A 22,673-nucleotide genomic window follows, 5' to 3' on the forward strand; every position below is an offset into this window, starting at 1 on the left:
TCTAATCTTTCTCAGCCCATACATTGAATTTATTAAAATCTTCTAATGCTTAAACAAATTGAAATAATTTTTAATTATTCAATTTATTTTGGTAGTTTATAGCTTAAATATAATAGGAGATTTTTATTAAGTTTAATAACTTACTTTATTAAGTTTTATTAATTTAAGTTATTTTTAATAACTTCACTAGCTAATTTTATTATATGTCGATTCTAGATCCAACCTGCCCCGCCCTCAAATGCAAGGAAAGGAAGATAGGGTTTTGCATTTTCCAGTGCAAAAAGGGTTTCAATTCTAAAAATCCAAATGGTTGCTGGTTTTGAAACTTATAAAAACCCTCATCAAACTTGTCCCATTGCCATGTCTACACATTAAAAAGCCTACTTGTCAATGGTTCATCAGCTCAACCACTCTGGTCCAGTTCGAATATGACAACACCGGCCATATGAGCCCCAAGTCATGACACAACTGAAATACAAAATGACAAAATCTTAACAGAAAAGACTTCATTGATTATTAATTAATATGGTTCAGGGTGTGCTTTGGTTGGTTAACAACTCGAAGTTTGATTCATAAGTTTTTTAATTTTCCTTTTGGCAGCAGAGCGTGTGGTTTGATTTTGAAATTGTTCTTGGGGGTAAGGATTCTATTATGTGGGACCCCTGTGGTTGGCTTGGAACGGTCACATGATGGCTACATGTGGGACCAGTCATACTATATCAGTCACATACAAAACCTTTCTTTTCTTAAACAAAAGATTAGAAAGCCCAGTTTGAAGACTTAATGTATATTCCATAAAAGATTCAGAGGGAATTAAATGGCTTTATCCTACTAATTAAAGATGATGGAGATTTCGACCCTAAAAGAAAACAACTCAAACGGCTAGCAATTTACTCATTACTGAACATAGAAATAATAAATAAATCCAAAAGCCCAGATCTTGAATGAGAAGGATCATACTTGGAGCTTAGCCATAGATTTCCACCAACCCATTTTTCTGTCTGGGTTTTGTAGCCAATATTTCACGAGATTAAAAGCTTAATTAACTTAAACTATTAGATATTAGTTTATATTTTAGTACTACTTTATGTGATATGCAAGGAAACTTAGGTCGAATATGTTGTTTTCTACATTCAATCTTGTATCTCAAGAATCCCAATTCACCTAACTTACAAAAACGACATGGCAGCAAAGCCTCCATGTCCTTATATAAGGATGCGTTGATCTGTCATGCCTAACTACAGCCAAACAAGCTAGAGAAAGGAGTGAGAGAAGGAAGAGAGAAATTAAGGAGGGAGCGACTGAAAGAGAGAAGATGGTGTCCTGGGTTCGGCTTTTGGTGTTGGTAGCTTTCTTGCTTCCTGCATTGGTCGAGTGCAGAGTTCGTCATTACAAGTTCAATGTAAGTAGTTGAAGCTTTTAGCCAGTGAGTGCATGGGGCTTTATCTATGGCGTTCGTCACTTGCTGCATGCATGCATGCTGCAAATGCATTCTCCGTTTGGGAGTATTTATTTTAGGCCGAAACCATACTAATAAGCATTTATGTGCATTTTGGGAAATAAATAAAAAAGTGCTTATTCCAAAAAAATGAGCCCGTTTTTAAAAAGCTAGTTAGCCAAAATTTCTGGCTTATTTTTAAGAGCTTTTTCAATGTGTAATGTGTTTATTGTGTTTCTGGCCTGTCTTGACCCGCAATTTAAGTTTTTTTTTTTTTTTTGATTCATCTCAATTTAAGTTTCAAAACACCTATACCACCCTGTTTGAAATAAGCACTATTCAACAAACATTCATAAGTACTTATTAGGATAAACGCTTATTAACAAGCACTTATCCTATGAGCAGTAATTTATCCAATAAGCACTCCCAAAATTGGGGCATGGTAGAAGACTAGTGGTTATTGATGTTTTTCAAGTTGCTAAGCTTGCTTTTTAATTTAATATTTCTTCCTATTTTCACTAAGGCTGTGTTTAATTTCACAAAAAAAAATTGCAAGAGAAACAGAAGGTTTAAGGAATCCTAAGAGTTTCAACTTTCAAAGAGTTCCAAAAATATTTGAACCCAGATGGGGTTAAAGTGTAAAACTAAGACCGCATTTGACATTTCTTATTTTAACAATTTATCTCCTCTTTGCAATTAAAATATTCCTATAGATACTGAATTTTTAATAATAAAAAGGAGATAAAGTCTTTAAAATAAGAAATGTCAAATACAGCCGAAGTCTTTCTTTTGTTAAAATAGGGGGAAAAGGAAAAAAAAAAAAATCATTCAAAACAAGAATAGCATAGTCAGAATTGCTTTTGCTTATGCTTCAAGTTATCATAAAATAATTCAAAACAAGAATAGCACCGTCACCGTCCCGTTGACGGTGACGATAAGTTGTTAGGTTCAAAGTTCAGACAAGATTTGAAAAGAAGAAAGTCATGGAAGGTAAGCCCACAAATCATAGTCACTGTTAACTGTTTAGAAAGCCACTCCAGAGTCCAGACTCTGTAAACAGCAAGGGTTGGGGTGCGCAATACGCACCTGAAAAATGTTTGTAGGAGTTCCAAATTGAGAGTTTCGTCTCATAACTGGTTGTTAATTACTTAATTTACGCAGGTGGTGACGAGGAACTTCACAAGGCTCTGTTCAACCAAGCCCATCGTCACCGTCAACGGGAGGTTCCCGGGACCCACCCTCTATGCCAGAGAAGGTGATACTGTACTCGTCAAGGTTGTCAATCACGTCCAATACAACGTTACCATCCATTGGTAAGCCTAAAGCAGTCCAAATGACTGTTTTCCCCTCGAAACCGAATATATAGTTAATGACTAGTACTTCAAATTTCTTTCTCTTTGGTTGAAAAATGGAATCAGAATTGAAATGGTATGTTTGATTTAGATAAGGATCGGAATGAGAATCGAAATTGATTGGAATGGAATTTCATTCTCTCAAACGAAGGAATGAGAAATAGATTCGGACAGTTCAATCAAACAGTTGGTCATTTCGATTCCTATTTCAGACCTCTATTCCCGTGACCGTGAGCCAAACGGGATTTGTTTTGCTGTTTTTTTTTTCCTCTTTGGAGCATTAATGGTTGTATTGTAACTTTGTTGTGATGGTAGGCATGGCATCCGGCAGCTTCGCACAGGTTGGGCAGATGGGCCGGCGTACATCACACAGTGCCCAATCCAGCCAGGCCAAAGCTACGTCTACAACTTCACCATCACGGGCCAAAGAGGCACGCTGCTGTGGCACGCCCACATCCTGTGGCTAAGGGCAACGCTCCATGGTGCCATCGTCATCCTGCCCAAGCGCGGCGTTCCTTATCCATTCCCCAAACCCCACAAAGAAGTGGTCGTCATATTAGGTGCGCTTTCTCTCTAATATGAATCCTTAGTCCTTGCTCGGCCGGAGAGTTTACCGCCGTTGACTCGAACAATTGGACTGTTCATTCGGGTGGTCCAACCATTAACCTGTTTGACCTATTCAATGATTTTGACTATTTTTTTTATTTTAATTAAAATTTTTTTAAGTTAGAACTTAGAATGGATCATTTATTCGAATCAGACGGACGGTCAAAGTTCAAGTTCCGGTTTTTAAAACCTTGGTTGAACCAGCCCCTATTAGGCAAGAGCAACTAGTCTTACGCTGGCCCAGACTAGATGCCTATCTCATCTATTTCTGACATTTGAATCTTGGATGGAATTATAGGTGAATGGTGGAAGTCGGACGTGGAAGCTGTGATCAATGAGGCTCTCGGTTCTGGTTTGGCACCAAATGTTTCAGATGCTCACACAATTAATGGTCACCCAGGACCAGTCCCTGGTTGTTCTTCACAGGGTATATATATATATATATTATTTACTATTAATTAGTATTTGCTACTAACATTGTCAAAACTCAGAAGAGTCTTCAGGGATTCCCTGGTTATTCATGGATGGTAAGGTCTCAACTGTCTGCCGTTTTTTATTGTATTCGCAGGTGGGTTCCAGTTGCAAGTAGATCCTAGCAAGACATACATGCTACGCCTCATCAACGCTGCACTGAATGAAGAGCTCTTCTTCAAGATCGCCGGCCACCAGCTGACGGTCGTCGAAGTCGATGCCGTCTACACCAAGCCCTTCAAGACCGACACCGTGCTCATCGCCCCTGGCCAGACCACGAATGTCCTCCTGATCGCCGGTCGAAGGTCCGGCAAGTACTTGGTTGCCGCCTCCCCTTTCATGGACACCCCAGTAGTCGCCGTCGACAACATGACAGCAACCGCTACCTTACACTACTCGAGCAGCCTCGCTACATCAGCAACCACCCTCACCAATCCTCCTCCTCAGAATGCTACCCCAGTAGCAACCAACTTCATGGACTCGCTCCGCAGCTTAAATTCGAAACAGTATCCCGCCAAAGTTCCACAGACTGTGGATCACTCTCTCTTGTTCAGCGTCGGCCTTGGCGTCAATCCATGCTCCACCTGCCCAAATGGGAGCCGAGTGGTTGCAGATATCAATAATGTCAGCTTCGTCATGCCCACCACTGCGCTGCTTCAAGCACATTTCTTCAATATAAGCGGAGTTTTCACGGATGATTTCCCGGCCAACCCGCCCATAGCCTACAATTACACCGGAACCCAGCCGGCAAACCTCCAGACCATGAACGGGACAAAGGTTTATAGGCTCCCTTACAACGACACAGTACAGGTGGTCCTACAAGATACAGGGATGATAGCCCCAGAGAACCATCCCGTCCATCTTCACGGCTTCAACTTCTTTGCAGTTGGAAGAGGACTAGGAAATTACAATCCCAAGAAGGATCCTGCCAAATTCAACCTTGTCGACCCCATTGAGAGGAACACCATTGGAGTCCCATCTGGTGGATGGACTGCCATTAGATTCAGAGCTGATAATCCAGGTAATGTTCTACTTCTATCAAATTGCATACCCAACACACATCAAACAGAGAATTAATCAAAGGTGCTTCTTGACTCTTGTGTGCTTTTCTTCAAACAGAACTCAGAACTAATTTGATGAATAATTTGCAGGTGTTTGGTTCATGCATTGTCATCTGGAAGTGCACACGACGTGGGGACTTAAGATGGCGTTTGTGGTAGACAACGGGAAAGGCACCAACCAGTCACTCTTACCACCTCCCAGCGACCTTCCGAAATGCTAAGCAAGCCGAAGGCTTCAGATTTAAAGTAATTTTGACACATCTTCACCTCTTCAATAAGCAAGGGTATTGGATTGTTTTTCTCCACTGCTTAAGCAGAGTTGAATAAAACCACGAAACCTTTTCTTGATTTTTGTAGAATCATTTTTTTTTTTCACATTTCAAGGTTGTAATTGAATTCCTGAGTGAAACCATGAAATATACTTGATGTTTGAACCTGAACAAGTGAAGTGAGGAGTTATTTATAACAGCTGCAATGGTTGACGATTTTGTGTTTGCGAACTGTGAAAGTAATAATGGTTACATCCACGCAAAATTGCACTTTTTTGTGGTGATAAATCTAGAACCAAGAAGGCTAGTTGTTTGGTCATTTTGATAACATGGATTCATTTAAACCAGTAGACAATTTCTTAGACTAAATATAACCCAGAATTAATGATAAGTACAAGGCTCAAATTATCCAAATACAAAATGTGTTATAAAGCAATTTTAAGAAATGTATCCAGAAACATCATTAAATAAACATGAATATACTAGAAAATTTAAGTAAATCCTAAAAGACATTAACAATAATAGATACATGTTTCATATGACTATAAAAATGTTATTTAAACATATAAAATCATATTTTAATGGTTTATATAAAGTGTGAGATAGCGGGACACAATTGGTAACGGTTGAAAAATAATATAACTAAAATGTGTATGTATATACCTTAATATTCAGAAAATCAATATAATTTGTTTTAGTATTTATTAGTATATAAATTTTAAGGGTAGATTTCTAAAGCCTCCCTTAATGTTTCTGACTGTTGCTGAAAGAAGTTTGGTAATTGCAATAATCTTCCTTGAGCTTTTTGATAAGTTACAAGTAGATCACCTTTTTTTATAATCATTTAACAAGAGCCATGAAAATGTCCAAGATACACATGCACTTACTATTAAGGCTGATCTATATAGAAACAAACAATACAAACTTTATGAACAATAAAAAGAGAGAGAATTTAAAGTTGTAGAAGGGCAAATTTGAAAAATAAATCAAATTCTAAAAAGAGATTGGAAGGGCATGGGGCAGTGATTTGATGCTGCCAAATTTGGAGCCGAGGCAATGGAGTAATTTCCGAGGTCCAAGGGTTGTGGGTCCCGCTTGCTAAGAATGAAGAGCCGAGGCGAAGACTCTGACGGTCAAGTTAGCCAAGAGCTCGAAGGAAACAAAGGTCACCACAAGAGTGTCAGTGATAGCTCAAGTATGCGTATGTACCTTTAGTTGTAGCGTCCCTTTTATAATAAGAGTCGCCCAGGTGGAGAGTAATGCACGACATGTAACCATCTTGTATATCACAGTCACATAGGGGGACTTAGAGAGGCATAGGCTGACTACGACCCCATGTTAGTGACTCAGGAGTAAATGTGCCTAGGATGTGCACCCACATTAAGTGCTCTATAATTGCTAAGGACGGGAATTACCCAATTGCCCTTAGGAGATTATCCTCTACCAAAAATACCCTTGGCCAATGCCACGTGTTTGGGTCTGGTGGGCCGATCAAATATACCTACATCATGATTCATATGAAGAGATAATTTGGAAAATAAATATCTTTATCAAAAATAATTGCATGAGTATTTTGGACATTTTCATGTCTCTTTTTAGAAGATTCTAAAATAGGGAATCTACCTGCAACTATGTCAAAAAAGTTCAAGAAAATGACTGTAATTACTAAACTTTAGGAGAGATTTTAGTAATTTATCCAAGTTTTAATAATCAATTTTACCGTTTAATGCAAACATCCACTAAAAAGAGAAAATTTACTTAAAGATGCAAAATGCATATAATAATGACAAACAAATAAAGTATGTTGTAGTGGTGGACTTATGGTTCTTACAAACTAATTATAGGTGTTATTGAATTATTGTGTGTGTATAAAATATATAGGAGTTGTTATAAAGAGTGGGAGGGGGGCTATAATATTAAAAATTATAATTTATCAGCTGATACACATATAGTATCGATCCAGGCCGATATTGGCCGAAATAGATTCGAGACTACCTGATATGAGCCTTTAATACATACAAAAGGAATGAAACATTGTATTTCTATGCACTCCATGTATTGGATTGGACCCTTATTGAAACATTATGATCAATATTATCTAATCCGTTGTGAAATTTTAAACCTTACATAAATAATCAGAAGTGAAAAGGCTTACTTAAACTATACTTGAAAGGCAAGCATAGATATTTGGGAACCTGATGGCAGTTCAAAGTGGGTCAATCTGATGAAGCTTTTATTGGGAAGAGTGGTTGTTGGGTCCCAGGGAACATGTAGCGAACTATATTTCTTTTGGCTGTTCAAACTACCATTGATCATACATGAAGTGAGGTCCAAACAATATTTCCAGCCAAGAACCAACCACTGAAAACCTCAAATGAAACTTCAATTGAGAGAGGGAAACAACATGATGGAAGGCCAAAGGCAGGGAGAAGGGAAGCAAAAATCAGATTTTCCTTTTAGCCTGTAAGGGATTTCGACTTTTCGAGTATTTCTCACGATGGGCCAACAATCCGGTTAATACTATGGACCTACAAATATCTACAAGCCCAAGTTAAAAGAAGTATTTGAGTTTTGAGAGAAGGCCCAATGGAGTTGGGCCTCATCCAGTAACCCAACAACAAATTAGTTTCCAATTCAAGTGTACCACAAATGATAATTTTGATAATTTGGTTCAAGGATCCTTATATCTATTTAGGCTGTGTTTGGTTTGAAGGAAAAAGTAGGAAAAGGTAGGAAAATCTTTACAAACCATATAGATTTCTTTACCTTTCCCTTTCTTTTCCTATCTATTCCTTCAAACCAAACATAGCATTAGTTTCTTTTTCAACTGCACATTCCTAAATTCAGTTTAATGATGAAGAAAATGAAAATATAGCAAATTTAAAAAGAGGAAGTGATCATGTAACATCATCACATGCCCATTTCAATGCTTTTTTGGAATGGTCGAAGAATTTTTTTTTTCTTTACTATCGCAATTGGTGCTGATGTCAAGCACGTTAATGCGCTTTAGAGAAAACTAGTGGATTTTTTATTCCATAATTCCATTAAGCTTTATTCTTTGTTTCATGAAAAAGTATTTTAATTATTAACTGAATTTTGATTTGCTGGTTCTCTGTTACTAATTCAAGTATAACTTCTATTCCCCCCACTTCTCTTCTTTCTATCTATATTTTTCTACTATTCTGTCACTAAGCCACTGCAGCTATATAAGTCCCGTTTTCTTTGTTTCTGTTGATTTTTTTTGCAATCTTCCAAATTTTGTCCAGTCGGTTACTTGTTACGTTTAAACACATTCATGTATACGCACTGAACGGCTAATATTTGTTTGGGGAAATTAGCAATACAACCTGCTGGCCGGGGACACAAGGTTGACATGGATAAGAGGTTGAACACTTAGCCAATCCAAAGGGTTCCCTGGGAAATGAAGAGTTTCAATCTGTTATATCATCCCTATGGGTGTTTATAGGTCGATTTGGTTCGGTTGCAGGTTATTTGACCAACGGAATGACCTGATCGAGGGTGGGGGAATTGGTCATCTGGAACCAATTAACCATTAGAAAAAAAAAAGAAAAACTGACGAATTTGAGCTGTATCAGTTTGAGTCAGTTATCGGTTTGGTTGGCCAGTTTAAAAGATTTAAATTTAAATAAAAATTGGCAGCAGTATTATTAAATTTACAATATAAAATATTTTAAACTAAGAAATATGGAAAATTTATCACTTTCCCACGTTCAAACTAAAACTGACTCGACCTCTTGGGTTGCATAATGACTAAACCAAAGTTGACCAAAAATGCTAGAAAATTGACCAACTCAAGTCGAGTTGGGTCAAGTTGGTCAGTTTCATCAGTTTGACGAACTGCCCTAATCATCCCTACACATTAGGCTACACCATTTCATGGACATGAACACAAGAATCGGAGTCTGATTCATGTCTAGGAGGCCTAACTTGACAAAATGAATAAACAAAGACTCATAGAAGAATAACTTGACAAAATGAATAAACAAAGACTCATAGAATGAATAACTTGACAAAATGAATAAACAAAGACTCATAGAATGAATAACCGATGAATTTTGTTTTTTGTTGTTTGCTTTTTAGGCCTCATTCATCTACCGGTAAATAGGGGGGAAGTTGGTCAAACGGTATCTCTTTTCCATAGACCAACTTTAAAATGTTCTTTTTGCATTAAATACCAGGTCCCATGGTAAAATTAGCTTCACTTATTGGGTAAAACTTACCCATCTCCCAGGTGGGTAGATAACTTTTTCACATAGGGGGAAAGTTTATAACATATAATGGAACAAGATTTGCCCATTTTAATATTGATTTTTTATGGGTAAAAAAGTCATTCTACCTGAGAATAAAAAAAAAAAAGAAACATGGGTAAGTGTTACCGAGGAAACATTTATCTGGGTAAGTGCACTTAACCAAATAAGTTACAAAATTTTAAACAAACAATGCCTTAAAAAACACACACAATTCAAGAATGTTGTCTTACTTTTCACTTATGATTTGAAAACATCTTTTTGTGAAAAATAGACCTTTTAAAATTGAATGAATGAAAAGTAAGTAGAGGGTGGATTTGAGCCTAGCTGAGCCAAATACTTGGCTATTCAAGCTCAGCTCGCTAAAACTGTGTTAGGCTCGAGCTTGATTCTAGCTAGAAACTTGAGCTCGAGCTCGATTGCAAGCCAAGTTTTTTTCTAAAAAAAATAAAAAAATATACATATAGAAATATTTTTTTATTTTAAATACAAAAAATTAAGAATTATAAGAATTAATTATTATATATATAAAATAAAAAATATACATATAAAAATGTTTTTATTTTACATACAAAAAATAAGAATTATAAAAAAAATTATTTACTATTATACATAAAAAGTAAAAATATTATATACAAAACATTGTTATATAAAATAAAAAGTATTATATATATATATATATATATATAATATATATATATATAGGTGTGTGTGTGTGTGTGTGTGTGTGTGTGTGTGTGTATAATGTATGTATGTGTGTGTATATAATAAAAATTATTTATTTATTATACTAAGCTCACGAGCCTCACGAGCCGAGCTTCACTGGGCTCGAGATCGGCTCGATTAGCAAATGAGCCTATATATCATGCTCGAGCTTGACATGAAGCTCAGTTTAAACTGATCAAAGCTAAGTTCAAATAGCTCATGAGAAGCTCGGCTCATGCCACCCCTAATGACATTCATGACTGCAATTAGAGTCACATTGATGTTGTAGAACACCCCAAATAAGGGGTAGAGAAGCTAATACATTATTATGGATTAGTTTGTCCATTTCTAGGTAAGGATTGTCTGTTTAACTACAAGTGTACTGATGAGAAATTAATTTTGATTTTGTGATAATTAGTATACTTTATTCCCCCACCCTCCATTCTGCAACAAATATTTGGTTAGCTGCATAAGAGATTGTTTATTTGGAGCAATTCGCCAAATCTTAAAACATTTAGGCTATGTTTGGTTTGAAGGAAAATGTAGGGAAAGGTAGGGAAAACCATACTAGATTTGTAAAGGTTTCCCTACCTTTTCCTTCCTTTCCCTACTTTTTCCTTCAAACCAAACATAACCTTAAAGATTATAGTTTGAGATCATATGTCTGCATTAGAGATTGAGAGGCCATGCATAAGCTGGTTTATAGGGGTGCAACTTGGCCGGATAGCCCAAACAAGTTGGGCCTTGAGCAACTTGGTTGAAGCCTTGAGAAATTTGATTGGACTAACATGTTTCCTGTAAATGTCTGTCTGTATGTATGTGTAAATGCATCCATGAATATATGCATGATTGTATACACATAATAATTTTAAATTTTTTCAAAGAATCATTCAATTTAAAAGTTTAAGCTGTTAGGTGAGGTCCCTTAATAGGTTTATATTCTTTAATATGCCCCTCAAGTGAAAGGCCATTGGGCTTGAAGCGCGTAGAAGCACAGACCCACCCGTACCTTTTACTGAAATTTAATTAATTAAAATGGGTCAATTACGATCAAACACTAGAGGACCACTTAATAAAACAGGCTCTGATACCATTACTAAGAACTTAAACCTAAAACCTAGGCTATATTTGGTTTGAAGGAAAAGGTAGATAAAGGAAGGGAAATATATAAAAATCTATACAAAGTTTGTAAAGGTTTCCTGTCTTTCCCTTCTTTTCCCTACTTTTTCAACATAGCCTAAGTTATTAGGTGAGGTTGCTCAATAGGTTTTTATTCTCCCACAAGTTTAAAGTTGGAACATTTTTTTTTTATATAAAAGAAGCGAACATGAACCCAACCCAACAAAATGCCATCGAATTAGGGTTGATCCCCACTTGGAATGATGGCAAATGTTCGCACTCAGATGCGGACATGCGCACAACTATGGAACAAACCCAACTCTGATGGAACTCATCAGCTGGGGGACCCCCCCCTCCCCCCCCCCCCCCGAGTGAGAGGCATCAGGCATGCGCCTCACCAACTTTCTCAACAGATTGGTGGTCATAGTTGAAATCAAAACCACTGGGTTCTTTCAACAAACAGATTCCGCACCCACAACAACCCTGGACGTCCTGGTGTCCACACATCCTGCAATATCATTGTTAAAAGTAGTACAAACCAAAGTTGGTCACTTTGATGATGATAGTGGTAAAAGAAAAGGGAAGAGCTGTTCAATCATTCAAAAGCAAAGCTAGCTCTTTGCAAGTGCAGCAGGTCCACCAACCTCTCTCTCTACTCGAGGAAAAGATGATAGCCACCTCGAAATGATTTGGGTTTGAAACTCTTTTCTTGAGGCGCACCCACTTCCATATGGTCAAAGTCCATCGTCTCTCAAGTCAAGGAGAGCTTTTCCCTCTTCCTTCTTAAAGAAAACTTCATTGAATCTTGCCCTAGTTTACGTGAACACAACTTGTAAGCATCCCCTATTTCGAGTTCATCTAACTTTTACTCACAAAGGGAATTGATCTTTGCTGGGTTTTGTTGTTATGAATCTTAATTTATTGCTCCAACCACTTTCATTGAGGAGAGCAATCTTTATACGGTGGGAGATGAACGCTGAGAGGCCAAATGGGTGGATAGGGGCCAATGGGCTACATTGCTTGGACTTGGTGGAATGATAATAGAGTCTCGGACTGATTAGACTGAAAACGTGGGTGGGTTTGAATCTGAGAGTGACTCTAATATGTTCCAAAATTAGGTCATTGTCGGCTTGTTCAGTCCATCCAGCCCAGGAGACGGGACCAGCCTTGGGCAATGGCCCTTCGTTAGGCCAGAGGGGTGGGCCTTGCAGTACGGGTGAACAAGGGCGAATATGGGTGGTTGGTGGAATGATGAAATCTCGGGGTGATTAGCGTTAAATCGTCGGGGTTAAATAATTAGGTCATTGTCTGCTTGTCCAGTCCATCCAGCCCAAGAGACGGGATCAGCCTTGGGTGATGGGCCTTTACTAGGCCGAATGGGTGGGCCTGGAAATTTTAGTGGCTCATTGATATGGTCTGTACGAGTGAAGACCAAAGACTGAAAAAGGGTAAAAGATATGGATGACGTCCCTCAATTTCTCATTTCTCAAACCGTGAGAACAAAATAAATTTACCAAAAATAATAGTTCGAAATCGTTTCAACTTTCAAGCAATAAAAACGCGCCAGGTAGGGATCGAACCTACGACTTTCTGCTTAGGAAACAGACGCTCTATCCACTGAGCTACAGGCGCTAATGACGATAAGTTCGACTATGATAATGGGAATATATGATATTTGAAAAATGTCTGACAAATCAACTGAATTCATAAAGATTGGTAATATTATTTATCAGAATTAATGGATGAATTTTGATTGGTCAAAACTCTTTCAATACCATATCTTTGCCGCATCATTAATTTTCCCCTATTATTATGTTGCATCAAAATCAAATCCAATTATCTCACTCTGAATTTTTACTTTTGATTCCTACATAAATAGTGTTTTTGATTCTTGGAACCATTTTGAAGCTACTACCCCTATAACCCTGAGGGCTCCTATAAATTAAAACGGCTCTCTTTTCAGTTACACAAGGGAATAAATTTATTGGGTCAAGAAGCTCTGTATGTGCTATCTTACTGCAATATTATCTTTAGAGTGAACCCATAAAAAAAAAAATTATCTTTATGTACTTTTTACTATTCATTTCTGTTTTTTTCTATTCATCAAACAAATGGTGCTAAGTGTTAGATCTGGATCCAGTCTACCCCTCCTAGAGGGGACCGTTATTGGGTAACTAATTGCCCTTTTTAAGCATTCAGCATGATTCTAATTTACAGTCATGCGTCCTTGAGGCTGCTTTTAATTTGTTTCTTCCTACAATGGATGTAAGGTTTTCAACTATAAAATATTTCAGATATTATTATCTGTGTTTTGAATGTGGAAGGGACATCAAACCAAAAGAGCCATGGTTTGACCAGTTTGATCATGCTTCAACCAGTTTGACTGTTAATAACATAAATAAGTCATTTAAATCTTAGAAGTTGGAAATAAAAATGTGAGAGGTTTCTGATTCAACTGAAAAGTTCACACCTTCTTCCCATTGTTTGGAGCTACAATAATAGAGAAAAAATCCAATAATTTGCAAAAGGTAAATATGACAAAGCAAAGTTCATTTTCCATGCATTTACTGATTTTTCATTCATATTCCCTGTGAATATTCATCCATTCAAGGTTTTTCTTGGAAAATTTACGAGGCAGTACCCTATAAATTGGGGGTAGCACACTTAAAGGCCTCAGTTTTCACTTTTCACTTGCCACAACTAGGGTATCTTCTACTTTCTTCAGAAATCAGCACTAACTCCAACAGTTAGCATTTCATCAGTTGTCTTGAGCATGTGATGTCATGTGCACCTTGAAAAAATTTTAAATCTCAAAACTATCCTATACATATTTTATGAGATTGTTTTGCCCTCTCCTTTATTAAGTCTCCAAAACCCTACTTCTTAACCCTTTCTTCAAAGTTAAACAATCAGGGCGTTGAAGCAACACAACGATTATGCAATAACCATCTCATTTTGTAATTTTATTATCTCAGCTGCTCAAACTGTCATTATGAGTTTGTGACGTCGGTTAATGGATTAGGGCCTATGTTGGTTTCTGAAGGTACAAGGCTGTTATAAGTGAAAGTTGAAGCCCTCAAGTGTCACTACTCCAAATTACAGGGTACCTGTAATTCCCCCCACCAAATACTGCTTAGATCATTTGTATACCCCAGCCACAGCTGATTACTGTACTACTGTACTTATTTGTCTTCTTGGACCACACGCACAACACGAGACAAAGATTGGACCATTTGGTGGTCCGGACTCTGGACCATACTAACAGCTCTCCCTCGTATTCTTCCTCCATGTAAATCAACAATCGTTTTCAAGCTCATAGTCAATGTTTTAGAAATTGGACCGATCCAACAAATTCAAACCCATCCCACTACTTCTATTTCTCAATATATATATAGAGAGAGTGATGGCTTAGTTGGTACATTAGCTGAATAGTCCGAGATGAGTTGTGAATTCGAGTCCCACTACCTTGGAGAGTTATTACTTACTAGTGTATTGTATTTATATACCAAAAAATGCCAAAGAAAAATTAAACACATACGCCTTAAGTTGAAATTACATTTAAGTATGATATGAAAGCGCATTAAACTATGATATAGAAAAGATACGAATAGATTTACCCATCAATTAGAATCATAAACGCGATAGTTAATAAGGTCTTATTTATCAAAATTCATGAGTAGATTTTGATTGCCCAAAACTCTTTCAATACCATAATACCTTTTTTAATCATAGATTTTCGTTATGAAAACACATATTTCCTACAAATTTGTATTTATCAACACAAGATGTAACAGCAACCCTAACACCACTACTGCATCAAACGCCCCATGAATCCCAAGGTTTCAGGCAAGGCCGTAAAGATTCTCAATCCAGTGGGCTGAAGTTTGACCAACAGAAAGTGGGCCCTACCTAAAGAAATACAAGAACCGAATTAAATTAGGGTTACTGTTCCACTTCTACCACCAGGGCTCCGAACTCGTACGGTGTCTTGGTTTGGACGTTTGAGAGTTCATTCATTGTACATGGTCCATTCACTTGCAATATAAGTGGCCCACTGGGGCACTAAATAGTAAATACCCTTTCCCTATAAAGCAAGGCCGTGATCCACTGTATACCACATGTACTGCCCCCTAGGCCCTAGGCCCTATCGAATCGGATGATCTTCCGCGTTTGTCAGATCATATCACTGTTTGCTAGTTACGAGACGGGACCCACCCACAATCAAGGAGATTTTTACATTAACAACTCTACTGTTGTTTTACACCGTAGCAAGATGAGCTTTGTGACTTGTGTCTTTGCAAGTTGCAGGGACGCACATGATGTGATGATGCACACGCACATCGGAGTGCCCTTAAATCTCAATCAAACAGGTCTGACTTTTTGACTTTTGGGATGATAGATCATGGAATAGAATCTTCCCATTTATGGAAAGCAAATGGACCTTTACTCTCTCTGCCAAGAGCCAGCCCTACATCCCGCATATTTTATAGTTATATTATTCAAGAAGTCACCATCATTTCCAACCATAGGATACTACCTCAATGGGGCCATTCGGTCGTGGTCAGAGTCAGACAAAGGAATCACCAAAAATTATAATAAAAAATTATGTGTCATAAAAAAAACTAAAATTAGTTTTATAGCCTTAATCCCATATTAATTGTAATCTGATCTTGGTTAAGAATTTTTTTAATACTAAAAAAGGGTTTTCTTTTCCCTCATCTGTGGACTAATTAAGAGAATTTTTTTGTGGGCTTCTTTACAAGTGGGCCCAAAGTCCAAACCACTTTTTTGTATATATTTTTTGGGATACAGCACAGGGTTTTAATTTTTAATTCTTTATTTTTTTAATTACTAAAAAACAAATTATGTTTTAAAGTTAAAAGATAACCTTGTTTTTAGACTAAAAAATAAATAAAGATATGAATTGGGAATAAGACAAAAAGCAACAACTTCGAAAGCTCTTGTCTTTTGTACAAAAAAAAAATAGTAAAATAAATAAGCTACAATGATGTGTATGCACTAATACCTTATTATATGTTTGTGTGGTACCAAACCCAAAAACTCCCGCATTGGATTACACGTCCCGTATTAGTCTCTTAATTATAATCTTATTGTACCTTAGGAACCTTCTCTTTTAATTTTCTAATTAATTACTTCTTTCTTGGGTCAATTTCTTTTTTTACCCGAAATACCCACAAAATTGTTGGCTTCATTTACATTGAAGTAGGAACATGTAGAAGGATCTAAGGGATGATATTGTCATTTTAGCAGAAGAAATGTTGGGCCGAAATCGAGAGGATCCATTGAATTGATGGCCCCCACAATGGAGTAACATGTGAAGCAGCGGAATCTCGGTACGAGTAATTGAGTATACTATGGGCCAAGATTCGGATATTGTGGAGGGCTCCGGCCCACGTCCAAAAGGAGTAGCCCCACCCCACCCTGGCACAAAACTAACATGTGGAACGTGTGTGGACGCAGGCGGCTGCAACCGAGGGTTGGGGATTGGTCTTCACGTGTTGCCTTTTGTTTTTCTCTATTTTGTTTCTTTCCTACTCACACCCCAAAAGCACAAATGCCAACTTCTCTACTTCAATTATATAGAAAAGAACTGTTAAAGAAGAAAACGGCATTGAAAATTTTGTCCTAAATCTTGTATAACTAGGACAAGCCTCCACTGAGTGTACAACTCTGAATTCTTTCTTTCAATTGTTTATAGCTTTGAAGAACCAATCAAACCCATTACCCAATACAAATATCAAAAAAAGCTTTTACAGTGTTAGAAGTAAAAGCTATAAAGAATGCTTGGGCACATAGCCAGACAATTAGACAAATATAGGGCTGTAAACAGATCGGATATAGGTATATAAGCATTTGAATATTCATTCGTCCAATTTGAATTGCAATCGAATATTAAACAAGTATATTAGAGATTGTCAAAATATTATAGGTAAAATGAACTAAAAATGACTTCCATATTATATTTCATGAACAAGACGAATTGAAATTTACTTCTATGAAATTAAAGCCTATGATAATTTAGTAAAAATACAAGATTCAAAGATCAAATTATAAACGGATCAAATTCGAATCACCATTGGCCAGATTGCATTCGAAGTTAAATTCGGACAATTGGAAAGCATATAAAGCTGTAAAAAGGTCAGAGAGTGCCAAAGTTGACATGAAGCCCGGAAATAGCTTCATTGTCAGGGCGGGATGGTCCTATCGAAGGCCTCCCCCACAGTGTTGTGGGGCGTCCTAGATGCGTAGGTGGGACTGGGAGCAGTTGGGTCACATGAGACAGGGGACCGCTTTGTTGAATATAGAGAAGGCTCCTCCCACGAATTCAGGAATAAAGGGACTAGTTTCCAATTTCAAATCCAATATGAACTAGAATCTCTTATCTTCTTCCTTAAATATTTACTTACTTTGCTGTACTTTTACCATTACTTTTTGTTCAATCCAACGGTTTGTCAATGATCCTTTGCGGGTTATAGATTCCCTATTAGTTTATACGGGTGGGAGATTCACCAAACAACATGTGTCAATTGATATAGGGTGATTTGGCTCAACCTAATAATAGAAGGACACGTGGACACGACCTAGCTGACAGAATGACAGCTCATCCCAAATGTACTCAAGTCTGCAATGGACCAAGCTCGGATATTTGAACCACATCGAGACAAGCCCACCTTGGGGATGAATCCTCCTTGGGACAGGTTCACTTCGGGGCACGATTGCATTAAGATCACCTTGGTTACCAGGTACCTCGGCGTTTGTAATAGGTCAGACCCGGGGGGCATCAATTCGGATAATATTGACCGGCCACCACATGATAACCCCGAAGATCTCGTCACCGGATTCCACGTTTCACGGGATCATGCCTCGTAACAGTTGGCCTTATCTCCTCCGACCGATTCGGACGGCAACGATATGCCTTATCAGTTGGCAACGTTATTTCCTATTAATTCGGTAACATGCCACATCACGACAAGGATCCCGGAACCACTCCAAAAAACCCGCGAGGACTCCAGTATATAAAGACCCCAACCCTTTGGGGGCAGAGGTATGCACAATTATTGCTTACTAGCTCTCTTGCTTTCTGATCACTTTCAACTCGCACATACTGACTTAAGCATCGGAGCGACCTCGCTGGGTAAACACCCCTGGGTTCTCTGATTCTCTCTGTTCAGATCCTCCATGTTCATCGTTTACTGGAAGCCAAGTCACCTCCAGATAGGAGCAGCCAGATTGCGCATCATCTTCAACCATTGGATAGGAATTAAATGGTCCTACCCACCAATTAATTGTTTCAATATAATAATGGGCTCCCTTTGTTTTTTATTGGGAGGGGACTGTTGAGGGGTTATGAAGTTGAAGATACACTAACACAACAACAAGGTGGTGGGAACGATGCATCAAAGAATGAGAAGGTGTAGACAAAAATATGTACATAGAGAGAAAGAAGAAGAAGAAGAAGAAGCTATTAGTGCTACATTTTTTTTTTAAAGATAAAGTGGAAAATTTCACTTTAGTATTGGCACCCTGAACTTTGGGGGTAGTGTCAAGTTAGTATCCGAATTTTTAAACATGTCACTGCAGTAATTAAACTTTCAAAAAGTGTTGGTCCCTACTGTTAATCGATCATCAATTATCTGTTGAAAATGTCAAAACTATCCCCTCACCTACCGGCTTCCATATTTTAAATTGCTTTTTTTATAATAATGAATTGAATTGAGTGCAGTTGTCTTCTTTTGAGAGTTCAGACATGAATCACCATTTGGCCCATTTCATTGATCCTTATCCATTCCGTGTTGTTCTTGAACAAGAGAGAACTGAGGAAGTCCAATCTCAAGGTAGAAGATAACAAACAGTGTCTTATTTTGAAGGATAATTTTGACATTTTCAACAGATAATTAATGATCAATTAATGGTAGGGACTAATTTAACACTTTTTGAAAGTTTAGATACTGTAGTGACACGTTTAAAAATTTGGATACTAACTTGATACTACCCACAAAGTTCAGTTCAGGTACTAAAGTGGAATAAAATGGGTGAAGATTTTTTTCATGTTGAAATGTTTGAGCTATATTTATTTATTTATTTTATGATGAAAGCTAATGCCATCTAATTCTGTTATACTTGGACTGGAAGTGAAAGCCAAAGGCAGATCCTGGGGATTGTCAGGCCCATATACATTGTTTTAGCATCCTTTTATAGTGAGGAAAAAACCCTATAAGGACCTATTTGGATGGCTTTTAATTGAGCAGCTGCTTATCCAAGTGGTTTAGAATCCACTCAACATTTTGGATATATAAGCACCACTAACATCAGAAAATTAGCTTTCCCTGCATTCAGGAAAGCCAGAAGGCAGTCACAAGAAAGCCCTCGACTACAATTTTGGATCTTCTACAAACAATACGTGCAACATGATGTATCACCAACTAATGACCTTATTTCTGATTGGGTTTTGCGGCTAGATCTGCGTCCTCTCCTCCAATGTAGGTACTGATTTGATTCTATATGTTTTTTTTTCACCTACACTAATATCAGATTTTAGATACATCATTATTTACTTTCAGAAAGAAAGAAAGAAAGAATTATGTGTATACTTTTAAAAAAGCAATATCTATGATAGTGACTCCAATGGTTGTCTACTTTTGTTTGGGTATTTGTAGATATTGGGTTTATGGATTTACTTATGTTTGGATTCATAGTTTGTGGTTATGAGAGTGTTAAAATCTAATATAAAATGAATTAAAAATGTTATATACTCATAATTTATATAAATCATACATTTTAATATTAATTGTGATGACTCTGTGGGTGGATTCCACTCCCAATCCCATCAATCTGTGCCAAAAAATCTGAATTGGTCCTGGCTAATATTAAAGGACAAGAAGTCTCTTACTCAATATTGATCCTGGCTATCCTGGTCTTGGGAGGGTTGGATCTGATACAGACCGAACTATCTCAGGCTTGAGCTTGCATTTTCACTCATGTTTTATTAGCCTAATATTTTACTTTCGCATCAAGTAATGACTCCTATTTTGTGGAATATGTATGATTTTATTTAGAATTATGATACCATAAAGACATGATACTAGAAAAACTCTTCACCAATCAACTGATATTATAAAAGAGATATTCAATCGGGTGGTTTTTTATGACATTCACGGAGTTTTAGTTGGTCAAAACCCTTCTGATATCATGTCTTTCCCGCAGTATAGATTTTTCCAAGCCCTTGCTGAAATGGATGATAAAAACTTTCTAAAAATAGAATAATAGAAAGTAGTGTAGAACCTTTTAGATAACTGCACGCAAAGTCGTTTATTAAGACAAGATGATCAAAGCCACCCAACCAAACATCAAATCCTAACAAAACCTTGCATTTGTACTATTGAATAATAATGCAAGGATACACATTAATAGAGAGTAAAGATGTGGAATCATTAGGGTTAAATATCGGATGTCTTGGAGCTTGATGTAGTTGCTACCCTTTTGCTTTGTCCTTCTCAAGTGGCCTGCACTATTCGTCCACAATCTTTTATATATATATATATAAAATACCTGGTTGTAGAAGTTGTTCTTTTTATCCTACCAATATAAATAACATAAAGCAGTTACATATTCAAAATTATCCTACAATCTCTCCGGTGGGACCCATCCGGTAATAGGTCCATTCATAGTTCAAAGTATCGGTATTTTCCTTAGTTTCTAATATATAATACTTTTTTTTTTATTTTTTTTAGTTTTTATATTTATAAATAAATATATTACCACAAAAATAGTGTTTTAGTGGATTGAAAAACTGATACATAGTATATGATATGATATAGATACATTGCAAAATTTTGAATCTTGAGTGTAATTGCAGTATATGACAAGTTAATACTAACCCTATAATGTTCCTTCACACCATCTAAGACCTGTTTGGATAAGTAGTTGTGTCTTTGTCATTTGCCGTTAAAACACAATAGAAAAAATAGCATAAAATTGCATCTTTTAAGACTTTGAAATTAGTGATAACAGGCAAATGAAACAAGTGTCTCTGTTAGAAGTATTTTCCTTTTTGCTTCATTAAAAGTAAAAGTGTTTCTTTTTATATGAACTTTGGCAACCTTTTCCAACGGTTTGAACTTTTGCTTTTGACATAATAAGGAGATAAATCTTAAAAAGTTCCTCCAACTTTCTTTCCTTTCATTTCATTGTCCACGCAAGAATCTAAATCAATGGGAAACAATCTCATAAATGCACAACAGGTTAACACTAACATTCTTTTCTTTTCGCAAATTTTGAACTTTCTTTAAAGGCTTGAACTTTTGACAATTAATAAAACTTTTCCCTTTTTGAATGTTTACTAAAGCCTCCATTAATAATTTTTTTGATAGGTAAAACCTCAATTAGTAAGGCTGCATTTGGTACTTATTGGATTTATCTCTTTTTTGCAGTTGAAATGCCCTTATGAACACTGAGTTTTTAGCTGTATAAAGGAGATAAGTTCTTAAAATAAAGAATGCCAAATGCAGCCTAATTAACATTACATTATTTTATTTTATTTTTTTTTTCTGTAGCAGAATGATTAGAAATGCAGCTATAAATGGCCCCTCGTCAATTAAAAGTGGTCATTTTTAAATGACCGAAATACCCATATCAGTTAAACAAATCTTATGTGTTGTTGGATATATGTTAATAGGGTTCGACTTGATACCATGTTACTATTGTAATTTTGTCACCTCATTTCTTTCCATCTTTGTTTTTTTATGAAATTCTTGACATATTTAATTTATTCACAAAAGGAGAAGATTCTAAGTCCATAATACAGAAATAAAAGGTATGCTGATTCTCTATCTCAACAATGTTAGAGAAATCACATAAATTCTACAATCTCAAGTCATCTTCTAAACAAAGCTCAAAAGCTTGATTGCAAGATGAGATCTTGGCTGAGCTGACACTCTCTAAACATAAATTAGGGCTGTAACTAGTGCCTAGTTGGGTTAGGGTTGAGGTCTTGGCCAATCTGACTTAACTTCATATTTATATCTATAAATACTATATAAACATTTATTTGTATAGATAGTTATATATATATATATATATATATATATATATATATATATATATATATTTCTTGGTAATAATACACATGTATATATATGTACAAATATAACATATGTATTTATGTATCTATATATGTATACATATATTATATATATATATATATACATCATTTTAAATTTAAAAGCCAACGTTTTCAAGAACATGATAAATATGTCCTACACATTTAATAAAGTTAAAATTAAATTGATCTCAACCCTTAAATTCAAAAAATAAGAACATTAGACGAAAGAATAGAGAAAGTCAGGCCAACTCAAACCCAAGTA

At 36.5% G+C, this 22,673-nt stretch overlaps 1 protein-coding gene and 1 non-coding gene across 2 annotated transcripts; one reads left to right on the forward strand and one right to left on the reverse strand.

Moving 5' to 3' along the window:
• Positions 1-1,242: 1,242 nt before the first annotated feature.
• On the forward strand, positions 1,243-5,368 carry LOC148870760 (laccase-4-like). Its single transcript, XM_088968066.1, has 6 exons — positions 1,243-1,402; positions 2,600-2,751; positions 3,106-3,350; positions 3,695-3,823; positions 3,965-4,888; positions 5,019-5,368. The coding sequence occupies exons 1-6, from the start codon at positions 1,316-1,318 to the stop codon at positions 5,147-5,149; spliced, it is 1,668 nt and encodes a 555-aa protein (XP_088824192.1). The 5' UTR covers positions 1,243-1,315; the 3' UTR covers positions 5,150-5,368.
• A 7,480-nt stretch (positions 5,369-12,848) lies between these two features.
• On the reverse strand, positions 12,849-12,921 carry TRNAR-CCU (transfer RNA arginine (anticodon CCU)). The gene has a single exon. It is a non-coding gene; the product is annotated as a tRNA-Arg (tRNA).
• Positions 12,922-22,673: the final 9,752 nt, after the last annotated feature.

The sequence above is a fragment of the Nelumbo lutea genome, chromosome 2, assembly GCF_056320005.1.
Source record: "Nelumbo lutea isolate HS-2025 chromosome 2, American lotus-T2T, whole genome shotgun sequence".
Lineage (NCBI taxonomy): Eukaryota > Viridiplantae > Streptophyta > Magnoliopsida > Proteales > Nelumbonaceae > Nelumbo > Nelumbo lutea.